Raw genomic sequence first — 25,994 nt, forward strand, 5'->3', positions numbered from 1 at the left:
ATAGAGCTAAGTTTTCCGGGAGAGGGAACATGCCCACATTGTGCTCAAGGGTGGACCTCTGTGCCTGCTGAGTAGAAACATGACCACGCGTCCACCGGAGAGTTTCTCCCCTCTGGGTGTCTCGTGCTTTCCCTTTGCCACCCCAGGGGAGGAAAGCAAGCAAGCAGGAGCAGCATGGGACCAGTTCCAGGATGACTTTCCCGACAGAACTGAAGGCTGTGCAGCTCTTTCGGGTCATGTGATACCTTTCTTGTGGCCTCAAGTAAAGAAATCTTGGCTCAGTTTGTATATTTCTGAGGAGAAGAGAGTACACTGTGGACCCTCTACCCCTTACCCTGTATGAGCTTTGGAGCATCTTACACAAAAAGGGGTCAGTTCACTAAAAATTGCACTTACCTTGGATGCGGATGGAAGAGTTTGAGTTTAAAATTTACCCGAGTGACGCAGATTGCTCTGTGGCCACACAGAAGGAATTGGTGGGGTTATGTTTATACTGATCTAATATATATACATTATTGAGACGGAGTCTAGCTTTGTTGCCCAGGCTGGAGTGCAGTTGTGTGATCTCCGCTCACTGCAACCTCCGCCTCCCGAGTTCAAGTGATTCTCCTGCCTCAGCCTCCCAAGTAGCTGGGATTACAAGTGTGCACCACCACTCCCAGCTAATTTTTGTGTTTTTAGTAGAGACAGTGTTTCACCATGTTGGCCAGGCCGGTCTTGAACTCTTGGCCTCCAGCGATCCACCTACCTTGGCCTCCCAAATTGTTGGGATTATAGGCATGAGCCACCGTGCCTGGCCTATGCTAATCTAATATTACATTTCTGACTATGTGGCTGTCTTCAGACCTGTGTCTGTGTTGCAGCAAGTCAAGTGATTACCCTAGGCCCTTAGCTTTAAAGCCATCTTTGTTTTTGAGGGTGCCAGGCTGGGATATGACTCAGGGTGGTAGGGACAGTGCTGTTCAGTGGTGCAAATAGAGTTGACATACTTCCTCCCACTGTCGTCAAGGCTGGCTGCCTGGCAATGGTACCTCACTCGTTCCTTTCAACACTGGTCCCTTAAGCTGACTTTGCTCTGCAAAAGCTCTACCTACAGTTCCAGGGTTACGACTGCTTTGATTGTTCACTTCAATTCACTTGAGTAGAAGTTTTATTTGTTTATTTTATTTGTTAGGGGTGAGTGGGCTCCAGATTCTTCAATATGCTCTCTCCCAGGTCTCCAGGGTCCTTATACCAATTTACAGACCCTTGCAAATACTCCAGGGTGATGACCGAGGTTGTCCCAACCCCCGCCTTGTTGCAGGTTGTAGGAGATCATCAGGGTCTCCTAGACCAACACGATGCAATAGAAATATAATGCAAGCCACATGTGTTGTTTTACTTTGTCTACTAGTTACATTAAAAAAAGGAAAAAGAAACGGGGAAATGAATTTCAATCATATATTCCATTTAACTCAACATATCAAAAACATCGTTTCAGCATGTCATCAATATAAAAATTATGAGATCGTTTATGATCTTTTTTGGTACTCTTTTTGAATTCCGTTGTGTATTTTACACATCCCCACATCTCTTTTTGGACTAGCCACAGTTCAAGCACTCAGTAGCCACATGTGACTAGTGGTGACCGTATTGATCAGTGTGGTTCTAGACCTACATTCAAAGTGCGGTCCTGACCAGCAGCGGCAGCATCACCTGGGGCTTGTCAGACGTGCAGAAGCATGGTCCTCGCTCCCGACCTGCTGCATCAGAACTTGCATTTTATCATGATCTCCTGGAGTGCATCCCCAGAATGCATGATGAAGTGTGAGAAATGCTGGTCTCGAAGACTTATAGGTAGCTAGACTACAAGTCACCCTGGCATGACCATAAGCACGAAAAAAGTCTTATGTAATTTTTACATTAAAAACTTTTAAAATTTATTTGACTTTGAGTAGGTAATACAGTTACATGTACAGTTTTTATTTTATTTTATGTTTTTATTTTTGTTTAGAGGATAGGGTCACACTCTGTTGCTCAGTCTGGTGTGCAGTGGCTCCAAAGAGCTCACTATAGCCTCCAACTCCTGAGCTCAAGCGCTCCTTCCACCTTAGCCTCCTCAGTATGTGGGGACTACAAGTGCATGCCACCATGTCTGGCTAATTTTGTCTTTTCTGTAGAGACAAGGTCTCACTCTGCTACTCAGGCTAGTCTTAAACTCCTGGCTTCAGATAATCCTCCTGCCTCGGTCTCCCAGAATGCTAAGATTACAGGCAGGAGCTACTGTGCCTGGCAGTTACATATTTTGACATTCAAAAGATAAAAGGATATACTGTATCATGAAAAATAAGACCCAGTCTCTCCAAAGGTAATCAATAGTAGCAGTTTTTTTTTAGATTCCTTCAAGAGATAATTCATGCATGCACCAGGAATTAAATCTATCTAGCTTTCCCTCCTCTTTTTACACAGCACAACCACTTTGGGTTTTGCACTTTTCAATTAAAAATGTGTCTTAGATATTGTCCACAGCAAAATGTAAAGAGTTTCTTCATTTCTTTTCTGTAATTACATAATATTCCATTGTATGAATGTACCACAATTTGTTTAACTGGCTGTTCTCAATTGTTGTTTCTAAATTTTCCAATTTAACCAGTGATGCAATGAATATTTTGCGTGTATATGAGGATGTCTCACATGTAAGTTGTCAATTTAAAGGGTTTTATTATAAGTGCTTGACACGTTTTAAATTATTAGTCTTTATTAACATTTCTGTAAAAAGTCTTGGTTAAGAACAATTTTTATCAGACTAATTAGGTCTCCTTTTATAGAAGCAAAGACGTTTAGCACTACACAATACCTTAGATATCACTAACTCCGATTCCTTATTTTATTGGAGTCTAGACAGTTTAATAAACTTGTTCAAAGTCACACAGCAATTTGTGTGGGTCCAGCAGAAAATCTAGGTTGCCTGATTTCACTGTTCAATGCTTTTTCTGCTTCCTCATACTATTGATAGGTACACTAACTTAAACTTTAGCAAGGCTTCTTCTCTTAAAAACTTTATTTTACGATTATAAAACTAATATATAAATTATTAAAATAACCAAGAGATAGTTGAAATTCCTTTAGTCATAAACATTGGAAGTTCAAGTCAAGCAATTTTAAGCAGAAAAAGGGAAGTTGGCTCATGTACCAGTAAATCCCCAGGTTTGTCTTGCTTCAGGCATAGCTGCATCCAGGTGCTCAAACATAGTGAGAGTAGTGAGGGCTACATGTCTTTTTCTTTCTTTCTTTCTTTCTTTTCTTTCTTTTCTTTCTTTCCTTCCTTCCTTCCTTCCTTCCTCTTTCTTTCTTTCTTTCTTTCTTTCTTTCTTTCTTTCCTTCCTTCCTTCCTTCCTTCCTTCCTTCCTTCCTTCCTTCCTTCCTTCTTTCTTTCCTTCTTTCCTTCTTTCTCTCTTCCATCCTTCCTCCCTCCCTCCTTCCCTTCCCTTCCCTTCCTTGCTTCTTTCTTGCTTTCTTTCTTTTTCTTTCTTGCTTTCAACAGGATCTCACTCTGTCACCCCAGCTGCAGTGGCACAATCACAGCTCACTGCAGCCTCAACTTCCCCAGATGGCAGCAGGCAAAGAGAGAGCTTGTGCAGAGAAACTCTTGTTTTTAAAACCATCAGATCTCGTGAGACCCATTCACTAGAATGAGAACAGCATGGGAAAGACCCACCTCCATGATTCAGTTATCTCCCACTGGATTCTTCCCACAATGTGGGAGTTAGGGGAGCTACGAGATGAGATATGCATGGGGACACAGAGCCAAGCCATATCATTCCACCCTGGAGCCTCCCAAATCTCATATCTTCACATTTCAAAACCAATCATGCCTTCCTAACAGTCTCCCAAAGTCTGAACTCATTTCAGCATTAACTCAGAAGTCCACAGTCCAAAGTCTCATCCGAGACAAGGCAAGTCCTTCCATCTATGAACCTGTAAAATCAGAAGCAAGTTAGTTACTTCCTAGATGCAATGGGGGTACAGGCACTAGATAAATACAGCCATTCCAAGTGGGAGAAATTGGCCAAAACAAAGGGGCTACAGGTCCCATTCAAGTTTGAAATCCGGCATGACAGTCAAATCTTAAAACTCCAAAATGATCTCCTTTTACTCCATATCTCACATCCAGGTCATGCTGGTGCAAGAGTTGAGTTCCCATGATCTTGGACAACTCTGCCCCTGTGGCTTTGCAGGGTATAGCCTTTCTCCTGGCTGCTTTCATGGGCTGGTGTTGAGTGTCTGCGACTTTCCAGGTGCAAGGTGCAAGCTGTCAGTGGATCTACCATTCTGGGATCTGGAGGATGGTGGCCCTCTTCTCACAGCTCCACTCAGTGATGCCCCAGTAGAGACTCTGTGTGGGGGCTCCCACCTGACATTTCCCTTTCACACTGCCCTAGAAGAGGTTCTCCATGAGGACCCCACCCCCACAGAAAACTTCTGCCTGGGCATCCAGGCATTTCCATACATCTTCTGAAATCTAGGCAGAGGTTTCCAAACTTCAGTTCTTGACTTCTGTGTACTCACAGGCTCAACACCACATGGAAGCTGTCAAGGCTTGAGGCTTGTACCCTCTGAAGCCACAGCCTGAGCTCTGCATTGGCCCCTTTCAGCCACAGCCGGAGCAGCGGGGACACAGGGCACCAAGTCCCTAGGCTGCACATAGCAGAAGGACCCTGAGTCCAGCCCACAAAACCATTTCTTCCTCCTAAAGCTCCGGGCCTGTGATGGGAGAGGCTGCTGTGAAGACCTCTGACATGCCCTGGAGACATTTTCCTCATTGTCTTGGGGATTAATATTGGGCTTCTTGTTACTTATGCAAATTTCTGTAGCCAGCTTGAATTTCTCCTCAGAAAATGGATTTTTTTTTTTTTTGCATTGTTAGGCTGCAAATTTTCCATACTTTTAAGCTCTGCTTCCCTTATAAAACTGAATGCCTTTAATAGCACCCAAGTCACCTCTTGAATGCTTTGCTGCTTAGAAATTTTTTCCACCAGATACCCTAATCATCTCTCTCAAATTCAACATTCCACGAATCTCTAGGGCAGGGGCAAAATGCCCCCAGTCTCTTTGGTAACACACAACAAGAGTCACCCTTGCTCTAATTCCCGACAAGTTTCTCATCTCCATCTGAGACCACCTTAACCTGGACTTTATTGTCCATATGACTATCAGCATTTGGGGCAAAGCCATTCAACAAGTCTCTAGGAAGTTCCAAACTTTCCCACATTTTCCTGTCCTCTTCTGAGTCCTCCAAACTTTTCCAACCTCTGCCTGTTACCCAGTTGCAAAGTTACTTCCATATTTTCGGGTATCTTTTCAGCAATGCCCCACTCTACTGGTATCAATTTACTGCATTTGTCTGTTTTCACGTGGCTGATAAACACATACCTGAGACTGGGCAATTTACAAAAGAAAGGGGTTTATTGGACTTACAGTTCCATGTGGCTAGGAAGGCCTCACAATCATGGTGGAAGGCAAAGAGGAGCAATCCACATCTTACATGGATGGCAGCAGGCAAAGAGAGAGCTTGCACAGAGAAATTCTTGTGTTTAAAACCATCAGACCTCATGAGACCCATTCACTATCATGAGAACAGCACGGGAAAGACCCACCCCCATGATTTGAGCATCTCCCACTGGGTCCCTCCCACAACACGTGGTAATTATGGAAGCTGCAAGATGAGATTTGGGTGGGGACACAGAACCAAACCATATCACCCAGCTAAATTTTTTTTTTTATAGAGATGGGTGTCTCACTATGTTGCCCAGCCTGGTTGCAAACTCCTGGCCTCAAGTGATCCTCCTGCCTTGGGCCTCCCAAAGTGCTGGGATTACAGGGATCAGCCACCACACCCAGCCAGTCTCTGTGTACTCTAACACTCTCTTCTCCTCATAGGGCAAGTGAGGGGGCTGCCAGCAGCTCCAGTCTCAGCACATACCACACCCAAAAGAAAGGCAGTCCCCCTCAACAACTGTGGCAGAGGAGGCCTAGGAAGGACAGATTAGCTGGCTGGGGTTATTTCCCCCCAACACCAATCGCTGCCACCCAGGGGATGGGACACTCTGGTTAATCATCATCATGATAACCAGAGTCTGAAGAGCACGCTGTAGTTCATACAGCATTTTCTTTCATGTCAGCTCCTTGGTCCCTACCATAGCCCTGGGAGGTAGAGAGGGAAGGAAGAGGTAAGAGGGTTGTGAGCCCATTTTAGAGGTGAGGGAAATCAGGCTGTGGACAGAGCCAAGGAGAATTTTCTGTGCTGCTCATGTATCTGAGAAGCCCATGTTGGTGGGACTGAGGCAGGCAGCTATTTCTCGAGTATTTGTGCCTTCTGCCTAAAGACATTTACTTTGGGCACACTGGCCTGCCAGTGTTTATGCCCGGCCTGTGGACGAACGTGGAGCAGCTGAGTTCACAGCTGGCTTTGGCCATGCCCTGTTATCGGGCCTGCCGTGACATGCAAGGGGAAGGGAAAGGAAGAACCTAGGACTAGCAGTTTGCTGTAGCCAAGTCCCCACCTGCACATGGTGTCTTGTATCTGTGATCATTTGAGAGGCTTCTTCAGCCTCTGCCCAAGCATGAGGCAGAAGTGGCTAGACCAGATTCCCAGTGGTAAAAGTTCACCCCAGGGATGGGCAGGGTCCTGGGGACCCCATCTGCAGAGACAGGTGCCAGCCTTTGTGATGATCGGCCCTCAGGGGAAAAGTTGGGTTCCCCCAGGGCAGGCTTACTCCTCCACACCAGTCCCCAGATGCTGAGAAGCAATGAACAGCCGGGGCTGGAATGAGTCACATGGCAGAGCACCTTCTCAGAGGAACTTCTTCCCCTCTTTGGGTAAACAGACCTACTACTAGGCCTACTAAAAACACAAAAACAACCCCCACAAACCCTAGGCCAGATGCTTGTCATTTCCAAATCCTATTCTGAGTCTGAACAGCCGGGGCTGCGCCTGGCTCCCAGAATGTACCACCATGCCAGCCTGCAGCTGTGGGTGGTGAATGAAGAGGACGTCGGAGTGCCCTGGAGTCAGTGGTTACGAGCCTCAGCCTGGTACCTCCAAGCAGCCAGGGCCCATCTAGAGAATGAGAAACAGCGCAGTCAAAGAAATGTACCCACTGTCTTCCCAGAGGTGACGCAAGTTTGCATTTCAATTTTTTGCACAGGCCAAAATTTCAGAAAAGTGACTTCATCCAGGGCCTCGGCTAGCCCATATGGTTTGTTTGTGTAAAAGTGGAGGGTGGTGCCCCCTGGGGGGTGGATGTTTACAAAATGTATGATGCCCTTTCTGGTGGGTTAGTAGAGCACGAGCTAGATCTCAGCCCCTCTTCTGTGCCCCTGCTGGGGGTCCCTTTGAGGGTACCACCTGCCCAACTTCCAGAGGCTCTGCCCTCATCATTCATAAAATGCAGTTTCCACTTGAGAGGACTCCTCCCTTTTTGGGGGTAGGTCCTCCCTCAGGAGGGCTAACAGGGCTAACTTGGGCAGTATTTTAAAATGACTATCTCTTATTTTTATTCCACTTGATTTGGGCTCAAGGAGAGCTCAGTTTTTTGGCTGATACTTTGTGTGTGACTCAGGATAGAGTCGCTGGCCAGAGTCTCTGGAGAATTTGCTGCAAATTCCTAGGAGGTGAGGACCATTCGCTGGGTGAACTGAGGCTGACCTTCCCAAGGAGAGGGGAGCAGGTGAAGGGAACAGAGGTGGAGATGGAGGGAGAGGCTCTCTTTTACACATTGCAATGGAATTGGTATGACCTTTTGAAATACAATGAATAGTACCTACCGGTATTTAAAACACACATGCTCTTTGACCCAGACATTCTATTGCTAGGAACTTATTCTATAAATAAATATATGCATATAATATATATTGGATATATATTTTTTATTGTGGCATGGTTTGTAATAACAACAAAGAATGAAAACTTCCAGAAGATTCATTGATAGGGGGTTAATTAAATATATAGTACTTGTATATTCTATGAATGGAGTATTATTTTGTCCTTTAAAATAATGAGTAGAAAAAAATGGAAAGATGTTAAAGATATATTGCTAAGTGGCATAAAAACAAAATACATAACCAAAAGCAAATGGTACAACATTGTATATAATCCTCTGGGCAAAACTTGCTGAAGAGTGATAATTTGCCCATTCTGAGCTGCATCTCTTTAAATTTATGGAAACTGGAAGGCTGAGGTTATGTTGTAAGAAACCAAACCCCAAACCAACCCACCCACCCACCCTTGGTGCCCCTCCACCACCCAGCCCCTAAGGATGCCTGTCCTTTCCTCTTCTTCCCTCCCAGCCTCCTGTGTGAGCTCCCTGAGCTCCTTTTGATAGAAGATGCTCCAGGAATCTAGTTATGCCTAGGACTCTTGAAGCCCGCCTGGGTTCCGCCATCAGCATACCCTGACATGTCCTCATCTCCTCGGGGAAGAGGGAGAACAGTCTGCCTGCTCTTTGAGAGACTGAGGGGCCACTGGCCTGGAGCAGAATTGTCTCAAGGCATGAATTTCCTTCCACATCAGAGTCCTATGGACAGTGAGGAGATGTCACAAAAAATTTATGCCAACACTCAGTTTGTCCCTCCTGTATTCCTTTCTGTCCCTGCCTGAGTCCAGCAGTGATGGGCAGGTTTCAGCAACAAAGTCCAGGGGTAACGAGGGTCAGAGTTGTCGCTGACCTCAGGTCTGCGGAGCTCTGTCAGGAAACCAGGTCAGGGCAAAGAGAGGGGGGTGCACGTTCAAGAATCTTGAGGGCTGTTGGAGAAGATCTGAGGACAGGGCCACAGAACCATCCTTTTCTGATTCAGTCCCCTGAAGCACTTTGCTCATGTGGAATGAGTGGACATTCCAGGCTGGAAAGTGCGGAGTTGGGCCTGGGTGACATGCCAAGACCCCATCTCTACAAAAAATAGAAAAATTAGCCAGGTGTAGTGGGCACTGGTAGGGTGGCACTACTAGGGAGACTGAGGTAGGAGGATCAATGAAGTCCGCGAGGTTGAGATTGCAGTGAGCTGTGATTGCACCACTGCTCTCCAGCCTGGGTGACAGAGGGAGACCCTGTCTCAAAAAAAGTGGGGAGCTGGGTCTTGGCTGACATCGAGTCATTTGTTCCTGGGTGAAGTTATTCCCTCCTGGAGTGACTCCCCTGTCCTGCTGTCCTCACCCCTCCAGTGTGGTAAATGCACCATCCCGCTTCTGTTTCTTTTGTTGTTGTTGTGGTTTTTTTTTTTTTTTTTTTTTTTTTTTTTTTTTTTTTTGAGATGTGTCTCGCTCTGTCACCCAAGCCGGAGGGCAGTGGCATGATCCGGCTCATTGCAAGCTCTGCCTCCTGAGTTCATGCCATTCTCTTGCCTCAGCCTCCCGAGAAGCTGGGACTACAGGTGCCCGCCACCATGCCCAGCTAATTTTTTGTATTTTTAGTAGAGATAGAGTTTCACCGTAGTTTCGATCTCCTGACCTCATGATCCACCCGCCTCAGCCTCCCAAAGTGCTGGGATTACAGGCGTGAGCCACCGCGCCCGGCCCTGTTTCTTTACTATTTGCTGAAAATAAAAATCTGTCTGCATGGGGTAGGAAGGGCCTGAGACCTGGGAAGAGCTCTTTGGAATTTGAAAGTGTTCTCGGTGTCCCTGGACCTATGTGTTTCTCACGGCAAACGTCGCCCCTCCAGTCAGTCTTAAATAAACATCTTGCAACCTCCTACTTGCCTGGGCGTCTGAAGGACAACACACACAACATTATTTCTCCCCACTGACTGACAATTGAGTTCAGTGTTCTCTGCAGCTTTCACTTGGCCACAGAGGCGAACGCAAGGTGTTTCATGATGTAGACATCACAATTCTACAACACGAAGACTTGGGCAGTGGCCTGGTGCCACCAAGGGGCCTCCCCCGGACCATCTCCCCAAGAAAAGGGCTCTGTCCTTGTGAAGGGGGAGTGGAGCTGGCAGAAGAGAAAGGTGGAGAGTAAATATCCACCAGAAGGCCTGGGAGCACAGCAGATGTTGGGCAAAAGCCAGCTGATTAAAAAAGAGGCCTTTAACTTCACTTTCTTTCTTTTTCTTTTTTTTTGAATGAAGAAAAGACAAAGGCTGGGAACAAACTTTTACTTGTGTCCCCTTGGAGTAAATGCCCAGATAGTCTGCTTACATCAATTTAGCATCTTTCAACCCCAGACCTTCGGTCCCCATGGTCTAGGACAGATATTATCTTCATTTTAGAGGTTGGGAAACTGCGGCACAGAATTAGGAAGCTAATTTCCCAGGGGATCCTGGTGATGCCAAGGACAGAGCCCTACGGGGAGCCTGCTGGAGCTGGTGCCATGTTGCTTCAAGGCCCGACACACTCGCTTATCCTGGACCCGCAGATGAAAAGGGCTTTAGAGTTGCCGCTCCTCCCGCACCTGGAATGCACCTGAGGCCTTGTTGATCCCTTCTGCTCCAGGACACTCGGGGAGCAGCCTGGCTCTTTGCCACCCTTGCCGAATTCCGAGGGTGATGGGAGGGAGGGCAGCCAGGGATAGGGTTCTTTCTCTTGTGTTTTTTCTGTTTTTGGCAGTCCTTCAATGACTGGGGATGAATGACCAGGATGATCGCCCCATCACATGTTGTTGGGGGAAACTCAAACAAGAGGGCAGGCTCCCCGAAGACGGCAGTGGCTTTAGGTGACCCAAAGCAGAGAGGGACATAGACTGGCCAACAAGCAAGGCATAGGGGCCTGCAGAGGAGTATCCCCCAAAGGGGTTATCCAGATGGAGGGTTTGAGTCTCGCCTGCTCGAGCAGGGGTGGTGAGGCCTGCTTCACCCGCCCAGGGTGCTGTCCCTGCTGCGCCGAACTGCCAGAACTCTACAGATGGGAGCAGGCTGCGGCCAACTTCCCCAGCTTTTGAAAATCCTGCATCTTAATTAGTTCCCTACTGCTTTTGTACATGGCCCACATTTTAATAGTCTCCAGGCTTCTCCACCATTTGCTCTCTGATGTTCAGTGCGATTTCTCTTCTCAAGACAGTGCCCCTGGCTCCTCCGACACCCTCCCAGTCCCGGAACAACTTAAGGAACGCCGAGGTGCCAAGCATGTAACCTGAGATTGATGAGCCTGTCAGCGGCTCCTTCTGCCCCCAGCCTTCCCCCTCTGCCGTGTGCTCTTCAGATGGATGAGCCAGGCGGGGGTGGGCAAGAGGGGGGAGATGGAGGAAGGGACCCGTGGAGCCTCGAGCCAGGTGTGAGCCAATGGACAATGCGACCTTCTCCCGGCCTGCAGAGGAGTCTGGCTGTGTCCTTCCGAAGGGGAAGGACGCCCCAGCTCCCACCCCCATCTGTCAGTGCTTATCTGTCTCTGGGCAGGGGGGGTTGCCTGAGCTTGGTACGGCTGGGAGAATGGATGCCTTCAAGTGCATCAGGGGGAAATGACCAGTCATTTATCTCTTTCCTGCAGTGTCAGAGCCTGCAGCCATCCATCTGGAGGCCTGCACCGGCAGCTTCGTCAGCTCTGGTTGGCCTCATGAGAAGGGGAGCTGGAGCGAGGAGGGCAGGGCATGCAGCCCCCACTCAGGCTGTGTCTATTATGTGCTGGAAGTGATCTGCTTCTTTTGCCTTCCTGTCAGTCTCAGGAAAGGAGCAGGGACTGGGGGACGAAGTCTGGATGTCCTTGGCTCTGCCCATGTTCCCCAGCTGTGCTGGTATTCTGCAGGGCTCTGGGAGCTTGGGCTGGCCAAGGAGGTGGGCCGGCAGCAGGCAGTGGGCAGGGCAGTGGCACGGCTGCTGCCAAGTGTCCATGGTCATATTTTGCTGTGGGACCTGCCAGAGCTACGTGTAGAGCATGGGTTGTGAGTTGGAGGGATCACCCAGTTATGCCGTCGCCTGCTCACCTGTACCTCTGCCCACTGGGAGGTGGACACTTCACCTGTACCTCTGCCCGCTGGGAGGTGGACACCTGGATGACGAGGGCCTATCGTTTTTTCATCTGTATCCCTAGCCCCTGGCATGAGGCTTGGCACATGGTCCACGGGCAGTAAAGATTTCTAAAGGGATGAGGGGAAGAGTCATATCTGGTGTTTGATCTCAACCTTGGAGAACATGACCTAGCTCTCATCATCTCCGCTGCACAGATGAGGGAGGCTCTGCCGGGGAGGAGAGGGCTGGGGCCGCTGACCTTGGCTTCCCTTGCGGTTCCCAGCCTGGCCGGGGGACCCAAGTGTTGCCATCTTGCCTCTTTGGTTCTGGGTTGTAGGGGTCGTCCCTGTCCAAATATCCTTGTTCTGCTGGAGGAGAGGCACCAAACAGGGATCACAAGGCCTAGGTTCAAGTCTAGATCCCTCCACCCACTGGCTTTGTGATGTTGGACAATTTCCTAACCACTCCTACCCCAGTCCTTCATCTGTGAGATGTAGGTCACGGTGGTTTTGCAGGGTTATTCTGAGAGGGTGTGGGATGGAGGGTGGAGGACTTGGCAAGTGTGAGGAGGCACTGTGATGCCACCTCCACACTGCACTGCCGGGTGGGTCTCTGCAACACAGTTCCCGTCCCCAGCACCGACAATGAATGTGCTGCAGATAGCTCACTGCCTCGCTGGAAAAGTGTGTGCCATCTGGCCCAGAATGGCAACTCATTCTGCCTTAGAGTCTATTCATTTTATTTTATTTATTTATTTTTAGAGACAGCCTTGCTGTGTTCCTCAGGCTATATTTGAACTCCTGGGTTCAAGTGATCCTCCTCCTGCCCCCGCCTCCTGAGTAGCTGGGAATTCAGGCATGTGCCACCATGGCCAGCTCTGTCTTAAAGCCTTTTAAAAGCTCCTTGTCTATAGATGACCTAGAACTTGGCTGTGGGACCTCACTCCTATGTCCCAGAACTCAGCCCTGAGGCACCCATGGCCCAGGGCACAGAGATGAACTTGGAAGGCCTCCTCTCTGCATTTACTACACCTGTTAAACCATGGTATGCCAGGCCAGGCCCATGTGGCTGGATCTTTTTCCCTGCCCTTGGGCTAGGCTGGTCCACTTTCTTCTTGAAGAACCATTCCTCCATGGGCTCACCCTGGTATGGCTTCACACCTTTGCCCCCTTTGCACTGACACCAGCCTCCCTACTTGGCCTCCATCCTGGTTCACTGGTGGGGAAGCCCCCTGCTTAGGGGACTGCTCCCCAGTGCCTACTACCCCCAGGACACATCTGAGAACCACAGTGTAAGTACCATGAGGACAGAGCTCTGTCCATATCGTGCATAGCTCCCTCCTCAAGCACCAGACTCATTAAGAGGCTCCAAACATTTTGCAGTAACTCCTCACTGGTCACCCCACATCTGCTCCGACACCCTTCACTTATTCTCAGAGTGATTCTGTTAACATGTAGGCATCATTATGTCATGCTTTGCTCAACACCTCCAGCGCCTTGCCATTGCACTTGGGTGGACGCCAACATTCTTGCAGGTGCCTACATGGCCTTCAGTGCCCCTGTAGCTCCCCAAGCTGGTCTCCTATCATCCCCCTGGCTCACCCTGCTCCAGGCAGATGGGCCGGCTTCAGAGCTTTTGCACTGAAGGCTCCTTTGCCTGGAACGTCTTTGCCTGGATGTCAGCGAAGCCCCCTCCCTCTCTTCCTTCAGGCTTGCACTTTCCTGGCCACATTTAAAAGTGCAACCCCCTCCCATCACCCTGACACTCCAACTTCTCCTCCTTGGCTCTGTTTTTCCTCCAAAGCACTGATTACCATCTGTCACACTGAAGGTTTCACTTGTTTGCTTCATGCATTGTTTCTCTCCTGCTAGAATATAAATTCTATGAGGGCCGGGATTTTTGTCTCTTTTCTTCAGAGTCATTGTCCCAGCACCTAGAACAGAGTCGATACATAGTAGGTGCTTGATAATTACTTGTCAAATGAAGGGATAAAGTAGATTATCTTCCACTGTGGCTCTGCCATTATTTTTTTACCCCGAAGCTGCGGAAGCAATGGCCACCCTGGACTTGGAGCAGCACCAGTCCCTCTGCTTTCCAGCTGCGTCTCATTCTCAGCCTCTTCCATCCTCTTACCTGCCTCAGATTCCATCTGTTTCCATCCCCGCTGGGTTCATGCCCATGGAGGGGTTAGCTGTGCCTCACTCACCATGTCTGGTGGTCTTAGAGTGTCAGAAAGGTGAGGGGTTTTTGCTGAAAAGCACAAGGAGAGGGAAACTGTAGGAGGTGGAAAGAAGGGAGCTGACACTTATTGAGCATTCTACCTGTGCCAGACACTTCACATGTGTTATCTTCTTTGGCCCCATAACACTAGTGGGAAGTGGGTTTTGTTCTCCCAGTTTTACAGATAGGAGATCAAGGCCAAGTGTGTGCTTTAGGGTAATGGAGCTGAGAGTTCACCCCAGAGCAGCTTTTTGCACTTTCCAGTTGTCTGTATTCCTTTGAACTATGCATTTTTTTTTTTTTTTTTTTGAGGCAGTGTCTCACTCTGTCACCTAGGCTGGAGTGCAGTGGCATGATCTTGGCTCACTGCAACCTCCCCCTTCCAGGTTCAAGTGATTCTCCCACCTCAGCCTCTCAAGTCGCTAGGACTACAGGTGTGTACGATCACGCGTGGCTAATTTTTGTGTTTTTTGGTAGAGATGGGGTTTCACCACGTAGGCCAGCTGGTCTCAAAGTCCTGACCTCAAGTAATCTACCCGCCTTGCCTCCCAAAATGTTAGGATTAAAGGCATGAACCACTGCACCCAGCCTGAATTTTTATTTATTATTATTTTTTTTCCCTCCAAACTTTATTAAGGCATAATTGACAAATAAAAATTATATATATTTATGGCATACAATGTGATGTTTAAATATATGTATATATTGTGAAATGACTAAATGAAGCTAGTTAATGTATCTGTCACTCCACATTCTTGTCATTTTTTTGTGTGTGGGTGAGAACATTTAAGATCGACTCTCTTAGCAATTTTCATTGCTAATAACTGGAGTCACCATGCTGTACAACAGATCTCCAGAACATATTCATCCTGTCTAACTGATACTCTGTACCATCTGACCAGCCTCTCCTGATTCCCTGACCTTGCCTTTGGAAATGCTGCCCGCACTCGGTCCACTCCCACCACCCTCCCCGTCCTCACCCTCCGGGTAGCTGCATTTACCTGGTCTGCCGGCAGCTCAGTGGTGAGCTTCCTTGGGCAGTGTGGGTGTTTTTTTGTGTCTCGGGGTGGGAGAAAGCTTATCTGTGGTCCTGATATCTGGATGCTGGCACCCATCCTGGCATGTCTACTTAGGGGTGAGAGGGTAGGCACAGCCGAGGCCATATGGGGGAGGGATGAGTCCTCCTGTTGTATGGATATCCTGAGATTCTAAAGCAAGTGGTAACAGGGCCTGCGGGGTACAGCCTGGGTGATGGGTCCTCAATGTGAACCTCATATATTTTGAGCTTTATGAGTCACAAAACAGGGAGTCAAAGGCAGCCAAGAAAGTGGCACCCCTAGGGAATGAGCAGATGGATCCTTAGGCCTGCCACCATCTTAGGAAATCAGGTCTCTGACCCCCCTCCCCAGTCTCTTCCCCTGTGAGGTGAGAGATAACAATGCCTCCCTCCCTTCTCCCTCCTCACGAGTCTGACAGTCTGATGGGGATAAATGAAATAATGATTCTTAAGCTCCTTTCTCCTTTGTGTAAGTTGATGTATAAATCCAAGGAAATATGATGGGCTTAACTCCTCAAAATAATAAGCACCCAGACGAGAAAACTGCACGTTTGTATTTTTAAAGGAAAACTAGAGGCAGCTAAAAAAAAATTGAGCACTCATGATCTAGCAGGAAGATTCTTTGCCATTGTCTGTGGGATTTCTCCCTCCCTTTTGCACCATAACTCTATCTCCAGGCCCCTGCGTCAGAGGGAGCCCATGATGGATGGACGGATGGATGTGCCTTGTCGGGGTGCTTCACCACAATTTCCCTTGGGGCAGTCTGTCTGTTGGCAGAGCACACTGCCTCCCGAAAGATGGTATCTCTTGCAAACTCGACAGCTAACAGACAGCTCCTCTCCTTGTATATTTCCCCAAAGAAGAACTGTCTTAATCTGTTTTCTATACGGCATATTTTATTATAATCCATATATGACTCTCAGGTTTCCAATCCTCCATCCTGAGCCAAATAACGAAGGAGAAGGAGGCAGAGGCTTGGGGAGCTCATGACATTCGTGGCGTTTGCATTTTTAAATGACCTGGGATTTAATTACTCACTGTGCTCCCATGTTGCACTTTCAGACTCATCTCGCCTGCATCCTGTTAATGAGCTCGGTGGCTCCAACAACCCAGTGGAAGCTTTGCTTTCAGTGCGTTGGGTGGCAGACTTGGGGCACCTGTGTCAAAAGCTTGTGGCTTTGATCTGCACCCAAGAGGATGGCTGCCCTGTCTGTAGCCCTGAAGAGAAGAAGCCATTGCTCTTGGCTGGACATTTTTTTTTTTTTTTGCTTTTATTTGTGCTTTTTTTTGGTTGTTTTTTTTTTTAAAGACTTTCTATGCTTCAATCCTTGTTTGTCTAGGAGGTTTTTTCTTATTTAGAAACCGATTTGCTTCGGTTTGCACAGAAGCTGTCTCTGGTGTGATGGATCGTGCTGGAAGTCACCCAAGGAGTATCTCTGTTCCCAATTAGAAGTAGAGGCAGAGCTGCTTACGGGGGCCCAGGGAGGCGGCTGGCTTGGGTGACAGCTGCTGCCGCTGTGGAGAGAGTAACGATCCATGGGTTTATATCCATGTGTATAAAATCAGGCTAATTTAAAGATGAATTATGTGTGTGTTTTGGACCATTTTCTTTTAATGTTAAAGATTCAATGGCTCCTGTCGGGTTATGTGGGCCCCAAATTTATGTGAGGTTCAAAGTGAGTACACTTTAAAAAAATATTAAATCCTATATCCAGATGGGCCATAATCAAATAAAATTGAATAAATGAAATCCCTAAGGGCTCAATAGAAGTGTGTCTGGGACATACGTTGTGCACCTTTCTTTCCCCTTCACTCTGGGACCTCCTGTGGTCAGGAGGCAGAGTGCACCCTGTGTGTGTTTGTAGGGAGGGATGGCTACCCTTTCACTCTGACCTTGCAGGCCTTACCCATCATGCTTTGCAACCAGGGTTTGCAGTGGTCCGCTAGAACTCTCTTGGAATGGTACTCAGCAGGTATTACGTACACAACATTAAGAACCACGGTAAAATTCTTTCCATTTTTTGGAAGCAAAGTCATAGTCAATGTTACTTTTAATGCTGCAAACCTGCACTGTCCATTGTGGTAGCTGGTAGCCACGTGTAGCTATGGAGCACTTGAAATGTGGCTAGTCTGAATTGAGATATGCTCTAAGTGGAAAATACCCACCAGACTTTGGAGACAATGCAGATAAAAGAATGTAAAATTTGGCATCCATATTTTTATATTGATTTCATGTTGAATGGCAATGTTTTAGAAATACCAGATGAGATAAAATATCTTATTGAAATTAATGACACTTGACTTTCTTCGTTTTTGTGCATGTGACTACTAGTAAGTTAAAAATTACATAAGTGGCCCGTATTACATTTCTGTTGGACAGTGCAGCTGTAACATTGAAATAAAAACTATTCAAACTTCGGGAATTACATCTAGCATTTTTAGGATACTTACAATGCTGTGGATTCTTTACATATATGATCTAATTTTGAATCTAAGTTTTGAATAGAATAAAACAAAAATTAATAAGCCTCTTCTTCTACCCTATTTATCACACTAGTTTTTTTGTGTGGATTATTTTAGAGTTTCTTTATGCAGTGCATTACCATGTTTGATTCGCCAACACTGTGAAATAGATACTATGACCACACCCATTTAACACATATGGAAATGGAGGCTTAGGTTACATAGCTAGCCCATGATCCCTTTACTAATACATGGCAAGGCTAGGGTTTGACTTCAGGGCTGTCTGAAGGCAGAATCTATAGGAGCCAATCAAATATTGTGGTAATTAGGGAAGCATGATGCCACTAAATGTCTCTGTGACCCTGGGAGAATCTCTATATCTCTCTGTGCTTCACTTTCCTGTTTAAGGGATTGGACTCTCGATGCTATTGGAGATCCCTTCTTGCTTTTTCTATTTCACTTTTCCCATTTGGTTCTGTTTTCCCTCTTGATTCTTCTACTGTGCCTATCTGGTAAAGTTTGGTTAAAGAGGACCAAGAGAGTAGATTCAATTATGGGAAAGCAGGATGGAGGCATATGTAGCAGAGGAGGAAGGAGGAGCAGGAGAAGGAAGAGGGAGAAGTTCACTATTGATGGAACATTCTATAGTGGGTAAATACTGTTGCAGAATGGTGAACATTGCATGGGGATGGTCATATAGAGCAGAACCCAAAACCATGACACGAAACTGCCCTCATCCTCAGCTAAAGATCTGCCTTTTATCCTGAAATACAGAAACTATGGAGTGAGTCTCAGAATGCAATGAAAATGCATAAAGGTTTGGACAAAGATTTTTCAAGGAAGGACCACAGAGAGACAGGGTGGAGTCCATGCAGCCTAATTAGGTGACTGGGTCTGGAGGCAGATTGAGTTCAAGGCTGGGCTTTGCCTCTTACCAACTGTGTGATATCAAGCAAGTTCTCAACCTCTACAAGCAACACTGCTCTCATCTGTAAAATGGGTTAATAACTGTGCTCTTGGGTGTAGTGGGGATTGATATGTAGCAGTAACAGCTGCTAAGTTTTGAATGTTTGCTGCTTTCCAAGCCCTCTGCATGTACATGGATGTACCAAAGCCCAGTCAGGCTCAGTCTGAGCCTGTCAACCACTAATAAGAATACAATGAGTGGGGGCCCTTGTCATGATTTCAGTGACATCTCGGAAAGATCATTCAGCTGCATTCTCATCCTGCTGTGTGGCTTTTGGTGGTTACTTAACTTCTCTAGGTCTCGGGTGACTCATCTACAAAATGAGATGATTGAATTAGATGATCTGTAAGGTCTTTTCTAGCTCTAAAATGCTGTACAATTCTGGGAAATAACACTAATAAATAGGATTTATTTAGTGCTGTGAAGGCTAAGGGGGATACTAAAATATAAACTTCAACTTATATGATTATTATAAGTTTGAGGGATCGTGGCCAGCTGTTCTCTTTTGACTGAGGACAGGACATGAGGCAACACACGCTAATTGCTTTAAATTAGACATTTGGAAGACTTTTCTGACTTGGGAGAAAGAGTAATATGTCATCAGAGCAGGCTGTGGAGCTGCACACCCTGAACTCATTAAAGCAGACAGTTGGCTGTTTTTCTGACACTCACCTTAAATGTAACTTCATCACACAGGCCTTCCCTGACTCCCTGATCTAAGGTAGACCCCTCTACGTTTGTTCTTTCACATTTCATTCTGTCGTTTTCCTCCATAGCACTTAAGACAATTCGTAATTGCATTTTGATTTTGTATTTAGCATTTAGTACCTGTCTCTTTGGATTGGAAGCCTCCTAAAGGCAGGGCCTGTCTTTATTTGGTTCGCCTCCTGTATCCCTAGTCCCAGCACAGTGGTGGTCACATGGCAGGTACTCAGTAAATATTTGTTGAATGAGTAGATGGATCCAGAGGTGGTTGATTTTGTGGTAGCGCTCCTTGATGGGAAGTGGATCCTTTGCTCTCCTTTTTAGGTAAGAAAAATCCCAAAGACTTTGTCTCTCAAGAGATTTTAGATGCTGTTTCTCCTTCCCACCTTCTTTTTCTGGGGGCTGGTCACCCACGGGTGTGCATTTGTTCAGTTTTAATAGATGCCCGCGTGCCCCTTCCTCGTAGATTGGTCAGACTCTCTCTGTTTCTGGTGGAGGAAATGGAAAGTGTAGGTAGGGTTCTGCTGGAATCGGGATAGAGCCCAGTGGAGCAGGCTCGATGGTGCTGCTCTTTCCATTTGCCCCTGCAGATCCGTGCTTTTCCGTCTTCACCCTGCTTGGACCTCAGTAGGCTGTGTGAAGGGGCCTCCCTTCCCTTCTTGCTTCCATTTAAGGTTGGTGTGTGAGAGAGGACGCAGCAGGCTGATGCAGGATGGATGGAGAGAGTGGTTGGGCTGTTCCTTCCCTTGGTTCCTGGCCTCTGCAAGCCACAGCTCCTGTCCCGGGGCTCTGCTAATGGTGCTGTCTTTAGGTTCTTGCAAGCACTCTCCCTCTGTCCCTCCAAAAATAGCAGCAGTGGTCATGGCTCCTCCCCACCCTCACCCCTGCCCCAAACCCACCTGGGATGCTTTACCTTGTTGGATCCCTTAATCTCCTCCCCCCATCTCTGTAAATAGTCCCTACACTAAACTCTCAATACCCCCACAAGGGCGGGCCATTCATCTCTCCTGTTTTCTAGGGCACCACTGCATCATAGTTCCTGCTCCCAGCTTACCTGGCACAATGGTAGGGACCACATATCAAACTGTGGCAGTGTGGGGGTATGAGGTGCAGGATCAGAGGAGAGGTTGAAGAAATATTTTGTAGTAAATCAGAATGATCACCTGTACCTTAGGTTGGTATGTTTAATTGAAAAAACAGCAGGGGATGGTGGCTCCTGCTTGTAAGCCCAGTGCTTTGGGAGGCTGAGGCAGACGGATTGCTTGAGGCCAGAAGTTTGAGGCTGCAGTGAGCTATGATAGTGCCACTGTACTCCAGCCTGGGTGACAAAGTAAGACCCTGTCTGTAAAAGAGAAAGAAAGGAAGAAAGAAAAGAAAGGAAGGAAGAAAAGAGGGAGGGAGGAAGGGAGAAAGGAAAGAAAGGAAAATAAAAAGAAAGAAGGGAAGGAGGGAGGGAGAGAAAGGAAAGGAAGGAAGCAAAGAAAGAAAAGAAAGAAACACACCAACTTCTGTGAGGTCAGGAGCTTGGGACACCTGGAGGAAGGGGTTCAGCTTCTCTACGGTCTCTCTTCTGGGCAGGGCTGGCTCGGGTTGCCACTTCTCTGCTGGCTTGGTGACCTCAAGCCCCAGGTAGCTGATCAAACTCCTGATACCCTCAGAAAAAAAGGTCGTGGTGTGCGGCCGTGCAGTGGCCACTCTGCTCATCCAGGGCCTGTGAGGCATTTGCCTTTGCTCCTTCTCTTCCCGTGGCTTTTGAGGCTCTCGTTTCCCCCTGGGTTGATGAGAATAGCCTCTCTGAGGCTGAACTAACTTTTCATGGAGGAAGCCAGAGCTGGGCAGCCAGCATGGCCATGAGGAGGTCGTGGGGTTGCCAGACAAGAGCTGGGATAGGAGGGAATGAGCATACTTGGTTGCCAACATTGTGCATTGCTTGAGTTTTCAAAATACTTTAACGCAATTGAACACATTTCTCCTTACAAAACCACCTGTGGGGTTGGGCATTGTTATCCTCGCTTTGCGGATGTAGTGAGGGCTCCAGGCTCCCGACGCCTGCCTTGCCCCATGTCCTGGCTGGAGAAGCAGAAGCATGGCCATGTGAGCCCACATCCACCCCACACCCTTTCTGCTCTGGCTCAGCTTCCTCTGGGGGTGTGGGCGTGATCGGAATCTATCTCTGGATTATGAAATGGAGATGGAAAACCTGGACGGGGCCCCAGTGTTCCTCTCCCTCCAGGAGTCCTCCTCAGGAGCCCTGGGCCCTGCGTGTCCTCCAGGACTATCCCTCCTGCCCCGCCTGCTTCTAGTGGCCTGACCTGCCTTTCTATCTTTGTTTTTCAGAAGTGGAGCTTCCCCTGAAGAAGGATGGGTTCACCTCAGAAAGCACCACGCTGGAAGCCTTGCTCCGCGGCGAGGGGGTTGAGAAGAAGGTGGATGCCAGGGAGGAGGAAAGCATCCAGGAAATACAGGTATTCCCACACTTGCTGGGGACCCCACAGAGGGTTCCTGTCTCCATACAGCTTCCAGAACTCCAGCACTGGCTTGGCTCCGGATCCTGCCCTCAAGGGCCGGGGCTGAGTCTCAGACTGCCTCGTTTCTATAGTGGCCAGGAAGCTCTCAAATTCTTTTCTGACTTAACCTATCTTCTGAAGGAGTCATTCATTGCCTTCACCTTGGTTCCCCTCCCTCTCTTCTGTCTATCTATCCAAAGTGAATTTGTTGAGCCTAGTGAACACAGGGACTGTGCGGGGTCCCAGAGACACACGGTGGACAAAACAGTCTGAGTCCTTGTCCCCATGGAACCAAGAGTCCTTCATCTAGGCTTGAAATGTGGGAGTGTCTGCTCCAGCTAGGGCCATGTGACTCCGGCTTGCCTGCCCCCCACCCTCACACCCAGCCTCGCTGGTCCCCACGACTGCACACTCCCTTTCCCAGCGGCGCCCAGCCATTCCTCAAGCCCATGCAGTCTTCACCCTTCAGGCGGATGGCTGCTCTGTCCCCATGGGTCCCACCCTCTACCCATGCCACTTCTAAAACTCTCACTGAATGGGATTATAATGGTGCACACCTACCACCTCTTTTTCTTTTTTTTTTTGAGACAGAGTCTTGCTCTGTCGCCCAGGCTAGAGTGCAGTGGCACGCTCTCCATCTTGGCTCACTGCAACCTCTGCCTCCCAGGTTCAAGCAATTCTTGTGTCTCAGCCTCCCGAGTAGCTGGGATTACAGGCATGTGCCACCATCTGGCTGCTTTTTGTATTTTCAGTAGAGATGGGGTTTCACCATATTGGCCAGGCTGGCCTCGAACTCCTGACCTCAAGCGATCGCCTGCCTCAGCCTCCCAAAGTGCTGGGATTACAGGCATGAGTCACTGCACCCGACTTCACACCTACCATTTCTTATTTGTTATTTGTCCGGAATTCTCATTGTCTAATACAATGTTTGCCATGGAGTATTGTAATATGAATTAATCCTATTATGCAATAACAGCATTGGTAGTTAAATATTAAATTATTAAAATTAAATTGTATTTCTATTTAATTTATATTCCATATTAAATGTTTATATTTTATGCTATACCTATTGTGTATATTTAATATTCAATAAATTTATTAATTTATATATTAATTTATTGAAACTACAATTAAATGAATAATAATGGAATAATACATTGCTAGTTGGCTTGGTAAGTTCCATCAAGCCAGGGGCGATGCTGTCATGCTCACCACTGTGTCCCCAGGGCCTTTCCCAAGCTGGATAGAGTTGAGTCTTGATAAAGGCATTGAATGAATCACAGAATTTGGCCTTCTCTGCCATTCCTGTGTTAAGATGAATTGTCAAGTCTTTTCCATTGAGTTGCCACAACATGGCTTATGTTTGTTCCTTCCTTTCCTTTCCATGAGCTGCAGCTGAAGATCCTCATTAACTGTCACCTTTATTTGTCTAAGGGACCTTGGAGTCATCTTTGACTCCTGCTTGTCTCTCACACCTGACGTCCTGCTCATCAGGAGCCCTGGTGACTGTGCCTTCAACATAAGCCCAGTTCTCCCACATCCCCTCTCCCCACACCTACCATTGCTACCCTGGCCCAAGCTGCTGTCATCTTTTGTGTGGACTGCTGTGGTTGCCTTCTCAGATCTCCCTGCTAATGCTTGAGAGGCAGTCTTTAAAAAAAAATTTTTTAATAGCAATTTTAGATTCACAGCAAAATGAAGAGGAAGGTACAGAGATTTCCCATATACCCCTGGTATAGCCTCCCCCATAATCAACATCCTGCACTAGAGTGGCACATTTGCTATAATAGGTGAGCTGCACTGACTCATCGTATCACCCAGCATCCAAAGTCTGCATGACGGTTCACTCTTGGCGTTGTGCATTCTATGGGTTTGAACAAATGTGTAATGGCATCTGTCCACTCTTATGGTATCATACAGAAGTTTCACTGCCCTAAAAATCCTCTGAGCTCCACCTGTTCATCCCTCCCTCCATCCTAATGCCTGGCAACCACTGGCCATTTCCCCATCTCCATAGTTTTGCCTCTTCCAGGATGTCATATGCTTGGACTCACAGTATGTCGCCTTTTCAGATTGGCTTCTCTGACTTACTAACATTCATTTAAGGTTCCTTCATGTCTTTTCATGGCCAGATAGCTCATTTCTTTTTAATGCTGAATAGTGTTCTGTTGTCTAGATACATCACAGGAGAGGAAGCTTTTTAAAATTTAAGTCTATTCCTATCATTCCTGTGCTCAGAACCCGCTACCGCCCCTGCTGTCAGAGAGTGAAATTCAGGGCCTTCTCCCCACTCTCTGACTCCATTCTTCCTCTTTTCCTCACCCGCTCCACTCCAGGCACAAGGATCTCCTTCTGCTCCTCCCAGAACACGCCAGGTTACCCCAGCCCTTGGGCCTTTGCCCTGGCCGTTTCCCCAGACGTCCACTTGCCTCTCACCCTCACCTTCTTCATTTTTTAGGTTTTATATTTTATTATTTATTTGTTGATTGATTTTTTTGAGACAGAGTCTTGCTCTGTTGCCCAGGCTGGAGTGAAGTGGTGCAATCTCGGCTCACTGCAACCTCTGCTTCTTGGGTTCAAACGATTCTCCTGCCTCAGCCTCCTGAGTAGCTAGGATTACAGGCGCCCGCCACCACATCTGACTGATTTTTGTATTTTAGTAGAGATGGGGATTCACCATGTTGGCCAGGCTGGTCTCAAACTCCTGACTGCAGGTGATCCACACACTTTGGCTTCCCAAAGTGCTGGGATTACAGGCGTGAGCCACAGTGCCTGGCCTTCCTCTTTTCTCAAAGATGTCCCTGACCGCGCTGCACTTCATCCCACACCCTTGCCCTGCCTGCCCCTGCCTCCCGTTTCCACTCTGCTTTTCTTGTTCTTTTCCATCACTCTTATCATCATCTAATGTGCTTTCTAATTTACATCATCTACTTACTTATTATGTTATTGTTTATGTCTGTTTACTTCCAGTAGAATGTAAACTCCTCGAGGGCAGGACCTGTTGCCAGTTTTGCTCCCTAATATCTCACAAGCACCCAAACAGTGCTTGGTGCTTGCCAGGTGCACCATAAATATCTGTTGAATGGATGCATGAGGGAACAGATTCCAGGAATCGCCCTGTCCCCGGTTCTTCCTCTCTCTGACATGTCCTACTTTGTTAGCTGACCTTTTGTTCTAGAGTAAAACTCTGCTAAAAAACTGTTGTTTCCCACTAAATAAATCGAAAACGATGAGCGTGACCTTCCCAGGCCTGTCCTCTCCATTCCTAACCTAGTTTTCAGGCTTATTTTCCACTACTCCTTTCCCCCCTTGTTCTTCTGGCTTCTTCCCTCCATGCCATTGGTCCCGCTGTGCCCTTTATCTGGCATGCCTTTTCTTCCATCTCCATCTGTACAAATCCCAGTCATCTTTTAGGCTCAGCCCCAGTGCCACCTTCCCCATCAAGCCTTTCTTGATCTCCCCTCCAGCCACAGGGATCTCTTCTTGCCTTTGGTGTTTAAGCCACCTACTGCTTTCTTCCTTGCGTGTGTGTACGTGACTTTCAGATTTTGAAGTCAAGGTCTGTCATCTGTGTGTTACTTGCTAGAGTATTTTTTTGCTCAGTTCATGTAATTTGACAGAATCAGTGAATGGGGCAGAGCCATTGCCCAGAGCCTTGATGCTCTGGGGACACGGGTCCCTTTCCCTTTAAAGCTGGTGGTGGGCTTGAGTTCTTCTCATGCAGCACTGGGCTGGTGCTGTATTGTCTTCATCACGCCACCATCATCTCAGATGTAAACTGAAGGTCTGCTGCGTGCACCGCATGGGTCTGCTGTGCTAGAAGACAAAGCCAGGCCCAGAAGTCAAATGAGTTTAGTGTTTTTATTGACTTTGCATTATTAAAATACACATGTAGAGAATGGATTATGCTTTTTCATTCATTCATTCATTTGACCAAAGTTTCATGAGGGATTCCTCTGTGCAGGCACTGTGCTGGGTGCTAGGGACACAGAGACCAAGAGAGACCTGTCCACTCCACTCATATTCTAATGCGACACACAGGCAGGAAACAAGGAATATAAGTAAAATAATTGCATTTTAGGATAAAATCCATGAGAACAAACAGTATGAAGATTCAGTATCAGAGTAGAGTTCCTGAGGAAGATGAGGATTTTTTT

The 25,994-nt window shown here is 47.4% G+C and overlaps 1 protein-coding gene across 5 annotated transcripts in view; it reads left to right on the top strand.

Annotated features, from left to right (window-relative positions):
* DPF3 (double PHD fingers 3) overlaps nt 1–25,994 on the top strand; it is a 282,885-nt gene that overhangs the window by 141,503 nt on the left and 115,388 nt on the right. For all 5 annotated transcript variants that reach the window (XM_031668016.1, XM_031668013.1, XM_031668014.1 and 2 more), the window contains exon 4: nt 21,668–21,795. In XM_031668016.1, coding sequence (XP_031523876.1) covers nt 21,668–21,795 — 128 coding nt within the window. The remainder of the gene's footprint in view (nt 1–21,667; nt 21,796–25,994) is intronic.

This window comes from Papio anubis, chromosome 7, assembly GCF_008728515.1.
Source record: "Papio anubis isolate 15944 chromosome 7, Panubis1.0, whole genome shotgun sequence".
NCBI lineage: Eukaryota > Metazoa > Chordata > Mammalia > Primates > Cercopithecidae > Papio > Papio anubis.